The sequence below is a fragment of the Eurytemora carolleeae genome, unplaced genomic scaffold, assembly GCF_000591075.1.
Source record: "Eurytemora carolleeae unplaced genomic scaffold, Eaff_2.0 scaffold341, whole genome shotgun sequence".
Lineage (NCBI taxonomy): Eukaryota > Metazoa > Arthropoda > Copepoda > Calanoida > Temoridae > Eurytemora > Eurytemora carolleeae.
In genome coordinates this window covers 171,582-189,076 of record NW_019396231.1, presented here as the reverse complement: position 1 = coordinate 189,076, position 17,495 = coordinate 171,582, and the positions used below count along the sequence as shown (strand labels likewise).

Below are 17,495 nucleotides of genomic sequence, written 5' to 3'. Positions count from 1 at the left end.
CTGAAATTAGTCAACTACTAATTATAATTCATGTTTAAAGAAATGGAAATTTTCACCAAACCTCTTAAAAATGATCAATTTGATCAAATTAAACCTTAAAGAAAGTCTTTTAGAATATTTGGATTTTACAATCATTAAATACCTCACTCTTTGTGTATCCATAATCTACAAAAACCAAATTTTATATCGATTAATGTTTTCTCGTTTTTTACATTTTAGTGTTTCGCTTATCATTTAATGGCTGTGAAAAATTATGTAGAATTAGTATGTTTTTTTTAAACCAAAACCAGTGGCCATTTTTTGCATTTCACATTTACTGTCATTCTTTGCTTTAGCCGTTTTTTGAATTTATACCGTTTGAATATAATTTTTTTAGTAATTTAATTATTTAGCATATTTTATATAATGGTTTTATGTGTTTGATGCACTAATATTTATTTATTTATTTATTTATATATGTATAATAAATATTTCTTTGAAAGTTCATATTTTCTTAAATTTAAATTAAATGCAGATTTCGATGAAACTTCGGCCTATTGTGTTCCAGATAATTTTTAATATATGGCATTCGTAGTTCCGCTTTATAATTGTTTAAATCAGACTGCAGACATTGTTAAATAAAATCAGGTTGCTTGTGCTATGCTACGATTAAATCTGATAAATGTATTTTATTGGTAGGTAACCATTTCAGTGGAACCAGAGGAGTTCCCAGAGGGAGGTGGCTAGGTGGGCTCAGCCCACCACCTTCACGGGATTATTAAAAAAATCCCCCCCCCCCACTCCCTCTGAACAAATTCCTGTGTACACCCCTAAATAGTACCCATCTCTGAATAAATAGATCTCAGCGAAGATCACTATGAGAAACAGAAACTTTTTAAAAATGATTGTAAACATCTTGATTCTTGATTATATTAGAAATATGAATGAATTTTAAAAACCGGTTTCAGTGTTGAATCCAAAAGGAACTGAGTTCTTGCAATAAATTCTTTTTTAAATCTCTATTTCTTTGCACCCCGATGTTATAGACCTATGATATTTCAAACTATGAATTCTGTTGGATCAAAAAGCCTAAGTTTGAAATATCAAAGGATTACTTCATGAAGTAGTAAAGATATAGGGATTATAAAATTTAAGTTTGTGGAAAGAACTCAGTTTCTTTGTTAAAAAAGGAAATGAAAAAATCTAAAGTTGATTCAAATTTTATTGCAAAATTATATTTGTAGTTAAGTACATTTACTTCGTAAAATTCCAAGGACAAATCGAACCGGTCCTTTAGGGGCTGTAAACCGATCCTTTAGGGGCTGTAAACCAGTCCTTTAGGGGCTGTAAACCGGTCCTTTAGGGGCTGTAAACTTAATTTTAAGGGACCCTCCATTGATAGAGTGGCATGTCCAATTAACAGTATCCTTAAACGCTTTTTTATGATCAAGAAGAAATAAGATAATAAATAGCCTTGTTTTTTAACTGATTATATTATTTGAGGTTTCATTTTAAAAATGTCTTGTGCATTTCTTGATTAAGAAACAATGAAGAAATTATCAGAGTTTGAAACTTTTCAAGTCTGAAAACCGACGTGGTCTTCAACATTTTTGATCAGATTAAAGTCTCAAAGTCTTGATCTGGAGATTCTCTCAAAATTACGGAGATAGTCCTTTTCAGAATTTACAAAAAATATCGAAAAATAATAAAAACTATAATTAAGAATAAATATTTTTTTATCATTAAGCAAATCATAAGAATAAAAACTGAATAAATAAAAAGAATTTCATATTGCTCTAAATGAAATGTCTAAATAAGCTTAACAATAATTTTCTATTTTTGCATCTAAATATAAAAATTCGATTTGTTTATCACATATATTTATTTTAAAGTTGCTCTACTATGACTTTATAACATCACCATTTCTTTGTAAAATTTACAGTATCGGTTGGATTACGTACAATCCAAAAACAATGATGAGGGTAGGGGAGGGAAGGGGGATGGTAATTATTTTAGTGAAAACTTAGAGTTTTTGTTATGTTTTAAGGGCCCTGGCTACATATAAAGTAACTTTTCGTGCTTCTAGTAATTAAAATATTGTAAAACAGTAAAGTGTCCAATGTGTTGTACAGTACGGTATGTACAGGAAACGTACAGCGTGTACAGTACTGCTCTAATTAGATCCATTAGTTTGCCCTTCACCGTTCTCTTTAGGTTGATGCTTAGGAGGTTCCAGGTGCTTAGGTAGTTCAGCAGGCAGCTCATGACCAGACAGCTTTAACCTGATAATAATAATAATAATGATAATAATAATAATAATAATAATAATGATGATAATAACAAAAAGAATAGAATATAAAAGAGTGGAATTTAAACAATCCCTCGGTTTGAATTTTGTCAGTCCCTTTCAGCCTGAAAGGGAGTTCAAATTCATGTAAATCACATTAATACAGTATGATCCCTTGACATATCCATTCCAATTTCTTTGTTTTATGAAGTTGTTAAATAACTTTAATCGTGTGTATTCGCTCTTGGTGTATTAAAATCATTATTGTATTTAACATTGAAATGTTAAAAGTGAAGCATATGCTGAATTGAACTCGGGAATGCATGGATCGACAGGCTTTAAGAGAATTGATTGAGAGAAAACCGAATAATTCTCAAGAAAACTTTTCTATAACTTGATGTTCTAGGTGGGCCCAAAAGGTTACATAGCACAAATGTGTGAAGTACACCTGCAGTATGGAAACAGTATAAGAAAATGGTCGTTTTACACTTTTTTCAAGTACATTCCACTCTATGTATTATATATTCTTTTTGGATAATGATAATAATGACAATAATAATAATAATAATAATAAGAATAATAAGAATAATGATAATAATGATAAAAAAATAATAATAATAATGATGATAATAACAATAATAATTATAAAAAAACATCCAGAAATTATTATGTTATTGAAAAACTTTAGATAAATAAAAATTACCTCACAAGGTATTTTGCCAGAGCAAACTCATCTGCGTTTAGAAATCCGTCCCTGAAAGTTTATGATTACATCATCTAACACATTGTTGTATGTGAGCACCAAGCACTGGCAGGTCCCACAAAAAATGTCAGTTTCGGTTCAGTCGTTTAGATTAAACAAATATCAGGTATTTGAATCTGTACTGTCATCCTTTGTGGAGAGGGGTTCAATGGAACATTCACAGTAATTTTTTGCACAGCATTTTCGCACAGCATTTTTGCGAAAATTTGTGAATTATCCGTTAAATTCTAAAATGAATGATGATGACATGGACTCAAACAAGAACTTTGGAAACAATAAGACTGAATTTAGAGAATGAGATACCAAGGTGTGAGGACTCTAAGCTTTAAAAATAGGGTATCCCCACAGAGAATGACACTGTAACGTATAAAATTCGTAGATCCACATAATAAGATCCCGTGATTCAGGCGAGTATATAAACATGATTTTCTGAGTACCCTGTTAGCACATTTCTCTTATCTTTTCATTCAGCGGTATACATTTTTAAGAATTGAATCCCCCACCCACCCACTCCGGGGGAGGAGGGGTACGACATTAAAAAACTTCTGCACCGTGCAAATATGCTAACATTCGGGGGAGGGGGGGGGTAAATTAACCCTGCTTTTTAAAAAGATTAATATGTGACTAAACCTGTTATTTTTCCGTCAACTTTCTCCAGGGTTTCAAAAATTTTATCTGAGGTCTCTCTATCTCTAAAATAAAAACAAGAATTAAAAAAACCCTGAAAAAATATTTTCAATAAAATTGCTAGAAAAAGTGTAATTTGATCAGTTCTGTTGTATACCCTGCATTTCTATACTTTGAAACTATCCATATCTTGTCTCCTAGTTCTGTATGCCCTCCCTTTATATACCTTGAAACTATTCATATCTTGTCTCCTAGTCCTGTATACCCTACCTTTATATACCTTGAAACTATCCAGATCTTGTCTCCAAGTCCTGTATACCCTCCCTTTATATACCTTGAAACTATCAAGATCTTGTCTCCTAGTCCTGTATACTCTCCCTTTACATACCTTGAAACTATCCAGATCTTGTCTCCTAGTTCTGTATACCCTCCCTTTACATACCTTGAAACTATCCAGATCTTGTCTCCTAGTCCTGTATACTCTCCCTTTACATACCTTGAAACTATTCAGATCTTGTCTCCTAGTCCTGTATACCCTCTCTTTATATACCTTGAAACTATCCAGATCTTGTCTCCTAGTCCTGTATACCCTCCCTTTATATACCTTGAAACTATCCAGATCTTGTCTCCTAGTCCTGCTTGAATGCCCTCCCCTACTGGCATAAAATCTCGTTTAAAGGCTCCCCCTCCCACCCTCTTCATGTCCTCTCCAACCTTCTAAAATAAAAAAATTAATTTTTTAGATTTTGATAATTTTTTGTTAAAATTTATCTAGCAAGAACTGTTTTAAATGTTAAGGATTATTAAAATGTGTAAATTGCAGGACAACTGTTTTAGATTACACCAGCTGAAGAGCCCGGCGTTGCCCGTGGAATTTTTTTTTTACGAAATCATATTGAATAAAAAATTTAGCCTGTGTCACCCCCATGCTACCCATGAGTTTCCACAAAAAATTTAAGCCCATTCGGTCCAGCCGCTTTGCCGGCTAGATGGAACAAAGGTGTATATGAATGTCTTGTTTTATTATTACATGATTAACACAGCAACATGGAACATAATAGTTTAATTTGTTAACTAGGTGAAGGTTATGATTCATGTGCAGTGTTCTTTCGCGTACAGTCTTTTTTAATCAAATATCAAATGTTAAACCTACCAAGTTATCGTGTGGTAACATTTGCATAACTCTCGTTATATCATCTGATAACACATTATCTAAAATATTTTTTATAAAATTAAGATTTTTATTTAAGTTAGATTTCATAAAGACAGAAGACTGAAGAATTATAAATTAAATTTTTATCCTCCTTCAATAAATCCAAAAATTATATAATCATGATTTAAAATTGACATCTATTTATAAATTTGGCTTGTCTGTCTGTTTGTTTGTATCCAATAAACGTCAAAACGGCTGAACCGATCGGGCCCAAATTTTTTGTTGGACCTCACGTGACCACAGGGAAGGTTTATGAATGATCAAAATTTCAAATATTTGTCTCCATCAAAATTCGATCTTCATTAAATTTTTGAAAATTTTGAAAATCCATTTAAAATTAACATATAAGCATACTTTAAAAACATTACCTTTATAAAATCATACTTTTCTAGTTTTGCTTTCATAACTTGAAGATCAGGCATATCCGCTGCAGGGATACCGTATTCTGCCTGATCAAATCAAATTAATCAATTATTTTATAAACAAAATATAAGTATTTATAATAAATATACATATGTAAACTTTTGTTGTTGTGTAGGATGGTAGACTGAAGTGGTTGACAGACACACTATAAAGTCATTCTCATTTAGGAATCATAGAAACTTAGAACAGTAATTCATAAAACAGCAAAAATATCTAGTTGCTTGAACATTCATAGCTAGTATAGGTTATTAAACTCAAGGTATTCAGATTTGAAAGCTGAGACAGTTTTACTTTGCATAACTTTCATTATCTGGATTCTGGATCAATCAAATTAGACTTAGACTAGCAGAGATTTCTAATGTATATTTCATATTGATATTAATATTCTAAGATTAGAGTATTCATGGACTTTTTGAATGATGAAAAAAAGTTTTTTTACGCTTGCTCCTATCTTGGATACTGCTAGCTCAACTGCATTAAAACTTCTTTTTTATCAATTAAGAACATAGTTTTTATTTATTGTCAGTTTATAATAAATGAAAAGCTAGACATTTAAATGTATTTAATTCTGAAGGCATAACACATTAAGATCTAAAACTTGCAGACGAAACTCGGGTATTTCAATTCTCAATTCACAATATTAACAAGTGTAATCGTATACCATCTTTTTTTTAGATTGGAAAGTTGGCTTATACAATTATATATTTGTAAAAATAAAAAAATGAAAACATTTTTTGAACCCTCTTTTTGAGCATGCCTGTTTATATGTGAGGTTGTAAAGTTCACCAACTGTCAAAAATTGCATAAACATCATCTTGTATATTTTCATAATCATTAATTTGTCTCTCCACATACTTTAATATTTTAGATTTAAAGCTATCATGCATCATCTTCTTAAAATGTGTACATCTTAGTTTTAGACTCAAACGTATGGGGGGGGGAGGACAGAAAGAATTGTTAAACAGAAATCCTCTAAATTTTCAATGATTTGAAGGTTTATTTATTACGCATTATTATTATGATTATTTTTAATTTTAACAAAACCTTTTTAATCAATTTACTATCCATATTCTTTGTATATAAAGATTAACCTGGATGATTTCGAAGTGTTTGTCTAGGTGTTTAATAAGTTCTTTTTTCTTTCCATTTCTACCAATAGCTGGCATCTGCCGTCTCAAGTAGCTCAATATAATCGCATTCACTTTTACGTTCCTTGTTCTCTTTATAAGATCATTCATTTTCCTAAACAATGGAATATGGAACGCATTAATTATCACGTTCCTAGTTATCATTATCGTTAATGTTTCTGAATTGTTTCGAACCTGGAACGCTAAAAAGTTACTTTAATTTAATCTTTTATTTTCTAACAATAGAACATGGAACATTAATTATCACGTTCCTAGTTATCTTTATCAGATAGTTAATATTTCTAACTTGTTTCGAACCTGGAACGCTAAAAAGTTATTTTACTTTAATCTTTTATTTTCCTAAAGAATATCGAACATCAATTGCGTTTACTGCATTTTCGTAGTTTTTTTTTATTTTGTAGTATTTTTTATATATATTGGAAAACGGAACATTAACTTTTACGTTCCGTGTTTATTAACATGGAACATGGAACATTTAATATGCGTGCACTTAAAGGGAGTGTTTGCGAAAAATATAAGGGGGGTATATATATATATATATATATATATATATAAATTAATTAAAATATATTATAAAATATAAACTATATACAAATGTGGCGAAAGATAATCGATGACTATAGGTTGTAATACCTGAATGATTTGTTTAAAATTAAATTAATTTTTTACGGTCTAAGTCGTATGTTGCAATTCTCTGAATTTGTAAAGTTATTCGGTATGAGACATCTTTAACAATTTTCGCCTGATAGACGCATCAGATAGAAGTAAGATTTGTAGCGATTAAAACCGCTTTTTTATCGCATTAAGCCTGTACCCCCTTTCATTTTTCGCGAACACTCCCTTTAAACGTTTCTTTTTCTCTGTATCAGATCGTTCATTTTTCAAACAATGCAAAATGGAACATTAGCTATCACGTTCCTTGTTTTCTTAATGAGATCGTTCATTTTCCAGACAATGGAACATGGAACATTAAATATGCTTTTTTAACATATATATAATTACCTAATAGTTGCAAATCTGGGTAAATTCTGTAGATCATTAACCAGATCTTCCTGTTCAGCCTCAAACAGATCTCTAAGTATACAAAACTATTATTATTATATGTAAACATACAGTGGTATCCATCGTTTAGGTTTGTTTTGTAAAAGTTTGATAAATCTTAAGATTTAAAAACTGTATTATATTAAAGCTTGCTTTTATTTAACTTCAAAATACCTAAAATATATATATGCAAAAACCATCCGAAAACAAATGATCGTTCTGCATCGTTTTTGGATCGTTTTTGGGTTATTTTTTACACAAATAATCAAAAGTACCTGTGCTTTTTATACACTATGCTAAATTTTGATCCTAAATGACAATATTAACAAAAAACGATCCAGAAACGAACCTGAAGGCACATCACTACAAATGATTTAATGCCGAAATGTCCGATAAACAGCAGAATTAGTGTCGTATTTGCTCAATATTCATAAAACTTCATAATTTGTATCTGTTGTGAATATGAAATAAGGATTTGGACTGATACAGTTCAAATGTCATTTTTTTAGCGGCGAGCAAATACAACAAACATGCGATCAAAAAGAAAATTGAAATTTAAAAATTTAACTATTTTACAATTCAAAATTCATAGCTTGAAGGGATAGGGGTTAGAAGTTTACACATATATATATTTGCACCTGTTTCCTTCGAACTGCAGTGGACGACTCCAGAAGCTTCCAACATACACCCTTGACACCTCAGGGGTGGCCAGAATCTACAACAGTTAAAGGGGATGTTAACTGATAGATAGATATATCAAGTTTATGAGCATCAAACAGCAGGATTATACGGTCAGCACGCTCAGCAAACCATCTAGATAGATAGATAAATAGATAAATAGATAGATAGATAGATATATCAAGTTTATGAGCATCAAACAGCAGGATTATGCGGTCAGCACGCTCAGCAAACTATCTAGATAGATAGATAGATAGATAAATAGATAAATAGATTAATAGGTAAATAGATAGATAGAGAACAAGCTTCCGTTGTGTATATAGAATTCAAGCTTTTATAGATAAGCTTTAATGCATGATGAAAAAGGTGAGACCTCCGCTCAGGTTCTAGAATTATTAATGTTTATACATGTTTATACATATAAATAAAACTAATTTTCTAAGTACTGACCTAAGTACTCCAGTGAAGTCATATCCACGACTTATTGACTGCTTTTCTCCAGCTAAAATAAACCAAATTATGTGTTTATGATTCAAACATAGAAAATAACAAATTTTCAATCTTATACTTCAGAGTTCTGTAATCTTAAAAAACAAAAATCAATTCTGTTTAACAACGAATTATGTTTAAAGAGAGTATAGAATTCTATGAATTTAACTCTTTAAAATGCTTCGCCCACAATGCACAAACTGTTCACTTGAACGCCTCAGACTACTTTTTACAAATAATTTTTAAAGATAACATCCGATAGAATCAATTTTTAACTACAATCTAATCTCATACCCCCTACTTTAAATCAATAAGCACTCCCTTCAATATTAATATTTTACCTAATATTCCTGGGGTATCAACCAAACTTATGCTTTTTAAAACTTCTGAATCTGTTTCTGAGCCCTCAAACCTGGAGAGAAAAACACCACCAAACTCCTAAAAATCAAAGTTTTAAAGTATCTGAAGAAAAATCTCTTAGATAAAGGCTATCTCCGAAAAAAGTTGAAGTTTAGGTAAAACAATATAAAACAAAAAAAATTAACAAACGAAAATTTGCTGACAAGCTTTTATTATTAACCCTATCCCTGCTGGGGTACTTGAAAACCAGGATACCCCCCCCTCTAAATCCCATGTTTTATGTCCAAATATGACAAATGATACATCATTAGAAAGCTCTTGTGCTCTACTTTTAGAATCTGCCAAAAAATTTGCAAATTTGCGAAAATTGAATTTTTTATCGCAAAATCCAGTTTTATAGTAAAAATGTTTGCAAAAAAAAATTTGTCCAAAAAATGAAAAAATATACATTTTTGAAAAGCCCTTGACCATGCCATTTCAAATATGCAAACATTTTTGCAAAATTTTAAATAACCTGATTTTTAATCAAGAAAAACTAAAAATGTGCAAATTTCCTTTGACAGGTTGGTTTGCAAAAAAATTGCAATTTTTTTTCGCAAAACTTGTGCAATCCGTTTCCTTATGTCATAGGCTTTTCAAAAAGCTAAATTTTATCAAAATCTGACAAGTGAAAGTGGGTCAAAACAAAGATTTAGTTTGTTACAGGCAAAAGCAGTCATTCAGGCAGTGTGCCTGAGGACTCAGGCAGTCAGTATTAAAGCCCGGTTTTAGGCTTTTGGGTATGTAAGAAAAGTCAGAAAATTTCAACAGCCTCAGACCAATACTTTTTGAGTTATGTATAAAAAACTTCAGGGGGGGGCAAATTGACCCCCCCCCCCCCCAGCAGGAATAGGGTTAAACTAAAAGCTACAGGGAATCATTCCTATCTATCTGATAAGATTTTGACAGTAAAAAAATCAAAAATTAAGATTTTAGGTATTGAGAAAGACATAGCGCGCAGATCTTGGCGAACTAAATTTGTTGCATAAAACGTGCTGGGTCAACTTTACACTGTAGGTCTCAGACTGGTCGGTACAATTAAGTAAACGCACATACCTCAGGGAATAAGAATAAAGGGAAGGGAAATGGCTCTGGTCTGGCATGAAAAAGCCAGTTGCACTGCTTTGAAGACTAGTTCGTTATTACACACGTACAGACTCACACCGTCATGAATTCAGTCAAGGTAATTACAGAACAATGTCGTCAATTATAATTAAGCTTGAACAACGAGTAGTTTATTATAAACTGTGATCAAATTATATTCTTTGCACGAAAATTTGGCTCATAGTGTTGACTTAAAAATATTAACAATATATTACATAATATATCAAACTTATTTTTAAGTAAACAATTAACAAATAACAAATGTACTCTCGTAGACTGTACAAATACCGAGATTCTTATGTACTGCATTTACCTACAGTACACGCTTTTGTTCGTTATAACTTATACAAACACTCTTTTGGTACAGACACACATACATGCCGTTTCCGCCCCCTGGTACAGGTGCACTAAATCACCGGTACGGATTATGTAACGATTAGAGTCATGTGATAAATATCAATTTATGAATTAATCTCGATTTACCCCCCCCCTCACAACAAAAAATATCTCGCTATTTACATTTCATTCATTTAAATTGAGTTTCTAATGCCTTTATCACTGCGACCCAATGTTGCAGATTTTTTTTTCAAACAATATATCCAATAATCTAATTACATGCAGTAATCTAAATTTGAAATATCAAAGGAATAAGAAAATTTGAGTTTGTGGCAAAACCTCAATTCCTTTGGGAGTCAACTGAAACATTTTAATTCTTGACTTTTTTCTTAATATTTTCTTATCTGAGCCCGCGATTTAAAAGCTTCGGCTCGAGTCTTAATTCCTTAAACGCAGCTTTAAGACCCAATCTTAGACCCAACTCTGACGACAGCTTGTGTCACGTGATTGACAGCTGCGAGATCTTAGGCTCGACTTAAGGAGTTAGGGCCAATGAAAATAAAACCGACCTTGGTTGGTTTTAGTGAAGAATAAAGCTCAATATTGGGTCTTATTCTCATCAAAACTCGGAATGCACCAATTCCAACTATGAAAATCCGCCAAATACAACATTAAACCGGTTTTATGAACTAAATTCTGTTGAAAAATAGATGCAACTTAAATTCGAAAGCCCGAGCCGTAAATAAGGCTCAACAACAGCTTAGACCCGAGTCGTATTTTCTTGAATTTTTTAAATCGCCGGCTCTGGAGCCATTTTTCTGTTTCACAGAGGCTCTGTAAATAAAGGCTCTAAAATCTATTTTTTGCTGCGCACCTTTAATACAAATATGACCAAACTTGATGAAAATAGATAGAGTAAACATAATAACGTATAAATGTAAATATTAATCACATTATTTATTAATCAAGATTAATTAGTTTTAGCCAACACATTGACATTATAAAACCTATTTTTAACATTTTCTATAGAAAAAGCCATCAGCAAAAAAAGTTAAACTTACAGAAAAAAAATGAATGAATGCTTTTTAACTATTAATTACAATTTAACCGGGAGACTAATGGAAGATAATGAAATTGAGGGAAAATCACTTAGACTCGGGCCTCCTCGCCCTTTACGGGGTTCTAAACCCCACGAGCCTAGCGAGACCCCCGGTTTAGTAGTAATTTATCGTTTAATCTCCTGTTCAACGAAATAACAAACCGTGGAAGATAAATTTAAAAACACTGAAGAAATATGATAAAAATATTAATTCGTATAAGTTAATAAAAGAATGTTGTGAATATGATACCCAATCTACTCTGAAGATAAAAGAAAATAGAAGAATGTTTTCATTGTATTAAAGATATAATCTACTGATCACTTATCTTGTTTTCTTATACTCAATATATATATTTATATAACTTATATTTACATATATTAAATAATATTCTTTTTCTTCATTACATAGAAATGGCTCAAACAGTTTTTAGAGAGGAATACATTTTGATCCAACTTGCAAATTTAATCGTCCATTAATTCTTTAAGTTTTGAATTTTGCCTTGAAGTAACTTGGCCTTTACTTTTATGGTAGTCTATACTACTACTATAAAGTCAAAGGCCTTTTTCTTTAAATTCTCACTCAAGTTTTTAACTGAATTCTAGTATTTTTTAAAGGTCTTTCTAAAGTCCTGACTTATGAATTTATTACTTTTGACACAATTGGTTATTGAAGTAATGACTCCAGTCAAGTTCCATATAAAGTCATGACTTTAATCAAGTTCTTTCCAAAGTCAAGATTCAAGTCAAGTCCGTACCTGAAGTCTTCTGTAAGGTTTCTTGCTGTCAACAGCGAGAACATTTCCTGGAATCTAAAAATATAAGATAAAAACAAATTCAAAGAGAATTGTCATCCTAGATTTTTACTCGCTATGTTATTGCATTAAAGATATAATTTTGCAATCGGTGGCCGAATTTAAAGAATTTAAGCGGCGGTTTAAATTTAAGCCGCGGTTTAAATATGATTGGTTCGACTTAAAATTGTATCAAATGTTTCAAGATTTAAACCGGCGCTAAATTTAAACCGGGTTTTGGCGGATTTAAACTGCGACTTAAATTCTTTAAATTCCACCTCTGGATTCTTAAAAGATAAATAAGTTTAAACTACAGGAAAACCAATCTATTTATTTGGCCAACCATCTGTAAACTGTATCAATTATCTATTTTTGTCTGGTTTCTCTTTAAATTCAATTAGAAAATTGTTTCTTTACCACATGCTCAAATCTTTTATTCAATCGGATGGTGTAAACCTTTAATATTTCAAATTTAGATTATTTGATCTAACAGAATTCATAGTTGCAAGAAAATCAGAGTGTGTGGCAAAGACTCAATTATTTTAACCTCAAACAAGCAAAAAAGTAAAAAGTAGAAATATTTTGCATTTTTAAACGAAAATGGATTACGTATCAGCATGTCAATTTATAAATATTAATTTATTAAAAAAACTCTTTTTCCAATGAAAACACATGACACAAACTCTGTGCAAGCTGATGGTGTAAACCTTTGAGATTTTAAACTTCGAACCGGGTTCATATTTTGAAACATGATAGGTTGATAAAATTTAGAATTTTAGAATAAAATTTAGGACCGAGGACAAAGTTCCTTTAGTACTAAAATATGAATTGTTCAAGATCTTAAATTATTTACAAATATTATATCTTTTAACATATTCTTAAATTTCTACCTTTCCATCTTCTTTGCCATAAGATACAATTTCGAACCTATCTGTTGTAGGTTCAGGACCTATCAGCATACCTGAACAAAGGAATTGAGTCTTTGCCACAAAATCGAATTTTTAAATCCCAATTTCTTTAAACCCAAATGTCGTAAACCGTAGATATTTCAAACTATGAATTTTGGTGGATCAACCAATGTAAGTTTAAAATATGAAAGGTATGCATCATCTGGTTGTTGAGATTTAGGTATTAAAAAAATGGGATTTGTGGCAAAAACTCAATTCCTTTATTACTTTATTTAGGACTAGCTGAAGGGCCCGGCATTTCCCGTGAAAAAAAAATTTGAGAAGATTTAAAAACCCTGATCGGTTTATTGAGGTGAAATTATTCACTCATATACAAGCCAGGACTAACCAAGGCTAGATGCGTTTAGTTTCTTTAATATGGTCTACACTACAATTCAACAATTTTCAAACCTATACAGATTTGTTTTTTATACTTTTTCATTTTTCAAAATAAAGTTTTTTGATCTGTAGCTTCAGTTATGGGCTATTTTAGATTTTTTTACACGAACTGGACTTTTTATCCGCCTTAGACATAAAAAAATACAAAAATCCATTTCATTAAAGTCAGAAAATGTCACGGTGGGTGATAGTGTCAAAAATGAGAGTGCTAGGGCAAACAAAGGCTAGCCTGTTTAGGGTTAAACTTATTCTTTTTTATTTTTTTTATGATTATTCTGTCAGCAATTTTGAATGCAAAATGCCACAACCTCAAAAACCAATTAATTCTATCTTGGGAAACTTTACGTTTTTTAATGAATTTTCTTATAATATGATAAAATATACAAAAAAAACTTAAAATGCAATTTAGTGTTATAATTGTGTCCACCCTAGACGTTGCTCTTAGACTTATTTAAAAATTTTTGATAACTTGTTTGAGGTAACTCACGTGACGTGAACTAAACTAAGAAATTGAGTCTTTGCCACAAACTCTGATTTTTTATTCTATTGAATCAAGCCATATTAGATGGAATATCAAAGATATTCTAAAATGGACGAAAGATGAGCAACAAATAGAAAATAAAGAGGCGTCCTTTAAACCAAGATTAAAAATACTCTTGGCAGTTCCCAAATTTTAAAACTGCTTCTTGTAAACTACCAATATTCTTGTTATCATATTGTTTCTATAAAGGCAGGCGTGTGCAGATTAATAACATAACAATCCCTTTTTTCACCTAGTAACAGCTATTAGCAAAACATTGACACGCACTACAGGAGTCACGTCTATCAAACGAAATAAAACTGAAAGTTGTGATCAAAAAAATAAAAAAATAAACTGAAAAATTTGTCACCTGGGAAATCCTGATCTATCAAATATCTGAAAATTAAAATAGATTAAAAATTTTATTTTGCTAAATAAAGTAGGAGCTATACAACTGTTGCATAGGAAGACGACTGTTAGACACAAGTTATGATCTTAAATAGTCCAATTAGAGCTTGCAACCTTTAAATCACAGTGAACATGAGACACATTTTAGTATTTTTAACGAAATACACCAAATATGACAGAAAAAGTCAAAATGGCATATTTGCATTGCTCATTCCGGAAATGTGTTGCTTACGCGTTTAGAATGAAGATCAAAATAAAAGTAAGGTAATGGGGTGGGAAATCATGGAACCTAATATTTTAAAAGTCGAAGTTTGATTAAACTTTCCCTTTAAGCGTACCTTTAAATTACACTGACAGTCCCTTTCAGGCTTAATACTTATTTATTAATACTTAAGCATAGCTTGATACTTGCCTGATAAAGCTTGTTTTTCCAGTAGAATACTGCCCAACCAGCATTACCAGGGGTTTAGCTTCAAAATCAGGATCCTTCATGCAATCAGATAAATTAGAAATTAAACTTTAAATACAGGATAAAATACAACGGTCGGCGTTAATATCAATACAATAAAGACGACTTTTATAATTAAGTTATGGCTTAGAACAAGCTTTTTTCAAATTACAAGTTCAAAATTAAACAAGAGAATATGTTAATTGGCAGATTCTCTTTGGTTCCATATGTTTATGTTCATCCATACTGAGCCAAAATAATAAACATATCACGTATATTAAAAGATATCAGGTAAAGTCACATTTCATAATTACAAAATATGAGTTTGTGCCTCAGACTCAATTCCTTTAAAGTGTTAGTTTCCATAGGCATGTATTTAATTTTTACATGCACGACCATTTATTTTTAAATGTGTTTAGATGCTTGTATTACACTTTTCTTCAAATAAACATATTTTACAGGCTTTAAATAAAAAAACTAGATAACAGTTTAAAAACTTAATTTTTGCTAATTTTACTTTTTAACTCATAATATTTTGCATTGTTTCATGTCAACATGTCATTCATTTAAAAAAAAACTTTTCTTAAGTCTAAAATATTACAACTGAAGTATTCATGGTTTAAACATTAGACTGTTAGTAATTCTATAATTTAAAAAAAAAAATTAATAAATCATTAAACAATTACCAACACATTATTGCCAGAGTTTACGTTTGCTCAAAATATGGTAGAAAAAATACACGCGATGTGTTTTTTTCATATACAGGGTTACTCACGTAGAATGAGCCTTTGGAGAATTTTAATCTGTTTGATTTGATGATTTGACAACATATAGCTTAGTGTACTTTTCTTTATTGGATGAGATGGGCGGGGGATTTACCTCTAGTGCAGGGGAGTGGATTTCATTGAAGAAGAAGTCTGTAAAATATTAGGTTTACACTTTTCATATGTTAAGAAAATAATGCAAATACTGCCTTATATTAAAATATCCTAACCGTTTTATCTGTGCAACCGGAGTTGGTAAACCTTTGATATCTCAAATTATCAAATGTTTACACCATCAGGTGTTGAGAGTTTGAGGAGAGTAATTAAAATCATACACAGGAAAAAAGGCCCCCCCCCCCTTAATCTCATCTGCTGTATTATTTTGTATTTATTATCCCCCCCCCCATCTTATCTGCTGTATTATTTTGTATTTATTATCTGTGTGAAAGCCAAGAAGAATATCACATGCCGTTATCAATTCACTTGTCGACAGTTTCATGTCCTATCAACATAAAGTGCAGACGGTTCTAAGTAAATACACATTTTAACAACATCATAAAGTTTGTATTATAAAAAATAAACTGTTTTTTTTTCTGTGCAAACCATTCCTTTTTCAATAGGTAGTATACTGTTTTTATAAATAGTTTTTAAACCGTCAGTAACATCATTGTACACCGTCAGAGCTTCAGGTTTACGATGCCGGAATAAACTAGACATTTTTTTTTCTGAAAATAATAATCTACTTTTAGTACTTTACTAGTTTAAAACATTTAATGAATGTGTTAAACTCTTTCTCTCAAACCTCTAGGAAAAATAAACACACATTTTTAAAATCAGGAAAAAAACTTTAATGTTAAAGTTTTAAATAAATTACAAGTGGCCATTCAAGAAAAATATTGTAGAAGATAAAATTTGAGTTTTAAAAATCATTCATAATTAGGCCGGCGTTCATCATGGATATCATGATGTTTTTGTAAATGATTTTAAAAATATGTTCCTAAACTTATATTCAAGATTACCTACTTCTTTCGCTTATCTATATTTTGGATTATTTGATAAAAACTAAATTAAAAAACAATCAATTTAAAGGTCACTTTAACATCACGTAATTACTAATATGCCATATAATTATACAATTTACAATATGCCAATGTTATTAACAATATTCTCTTTAAGGAATGGGACAAACCCGAGACATTAACTTGATCGCTTTTTTTTGCGTGCAAAAATTCACAATTTCATTGAACAAGGACCGGTTCACAGAAATTGCCACTAGTTTTGTAACCACACAGGTTAAATAATCAACATTAATTAATTTAAATTTGTAGATTATAAAAGGCCAATTTAACATTATAAAGGCCGATTTTAGATAATAAAGGCCAACTTGAGATTAAAAAGGCCAACTAGAAATTATAAAGGCGAACATGAGATTATAAAGACCATTTTAGATTAAAAAGGACAACTTGAGATTATAAAGGATATCTTGAGATTATAAAGGATATCTTGAGATTATAAAGGATATCTTGAGATTATAAAGGCCAACTTGAGATTATAAAGGATATCTTGATATTATAAAGGCCAACTTGAGATTATAAAGTCGAACTTGAGATTATACAGGTCAACTTGAGATTA

At 30.8% G+C, this 17,495-nt stretch overlaps 1 protein-coding gene and 2 long non-coding RNA genes across 3 annotated transcripts; all 3 read right to left on the bottom strand.

Annotated features, from left to right (window-relative positions):
- Positions 1 to 1,187: 1,187 nt before the first annotated feature.
- Positions 1,188 to 3,047, bottom strand: LOC111698804 (uncharacterized). The gene is made up of 2 exons (XR_002764620.1): positions 2,970 to 3,047; positions 1,188 to 2,261 (listed from the first exon to the last, which is right to left on the bottom strand). It is a non-coding gene; the product is annotated as an uncharacterized LOC111698804 (long non-coding RNA).
- Positions 3,048 to 3,658: 611 nt separating this feature from the next.
- LOC111698805 (uncharacterized) lies at positions 3,659 to 4,894 on the bottom strand. Its single transcript, XR_002764621.1, has 3 exons — positions 4,810 to 4,894; positions 4,261 to 4,373; positions 3,659 to 3,721 (listed from the first exon to the last, which is right to left on the bottom strand). It is a non-coding gene; the product is annotated as an uncharacterized LOC111698805 (long non-coding RNA).
- Positions 4,895 to 4,906: 12 nt separating this feature from the next.
- Positions 4,907 to 16,608, bottom strand: LOC111698796 (EH domain-containing protein 4-like). The gene is given in 14 exon segments (XM_023469235.1): positions 4,907 to 4,929; positions 5,216 to 5,318; positions 6,384 to 6,534; positions 7,443 to 7,514; positions 8,120 to 8,194; positions 8,196 to 8,294; positions 8,610 to 8,661; positions 8,990 to 9,086; positions 12,342 to 12,395; positions 13,268 to 13,338; positions 14,614 to 14,639; positions 15,064 to 15,137; positions 15,979 to 16,016; positions 16,472 to 16,608. Coding segments are annotated over 14 exon segments (1,044 nt in total). The 5' UTR covers positions 16,581 to 16,608.
- Positions 16,609 to 17,495: the final 887 nt, after the last annotated feature.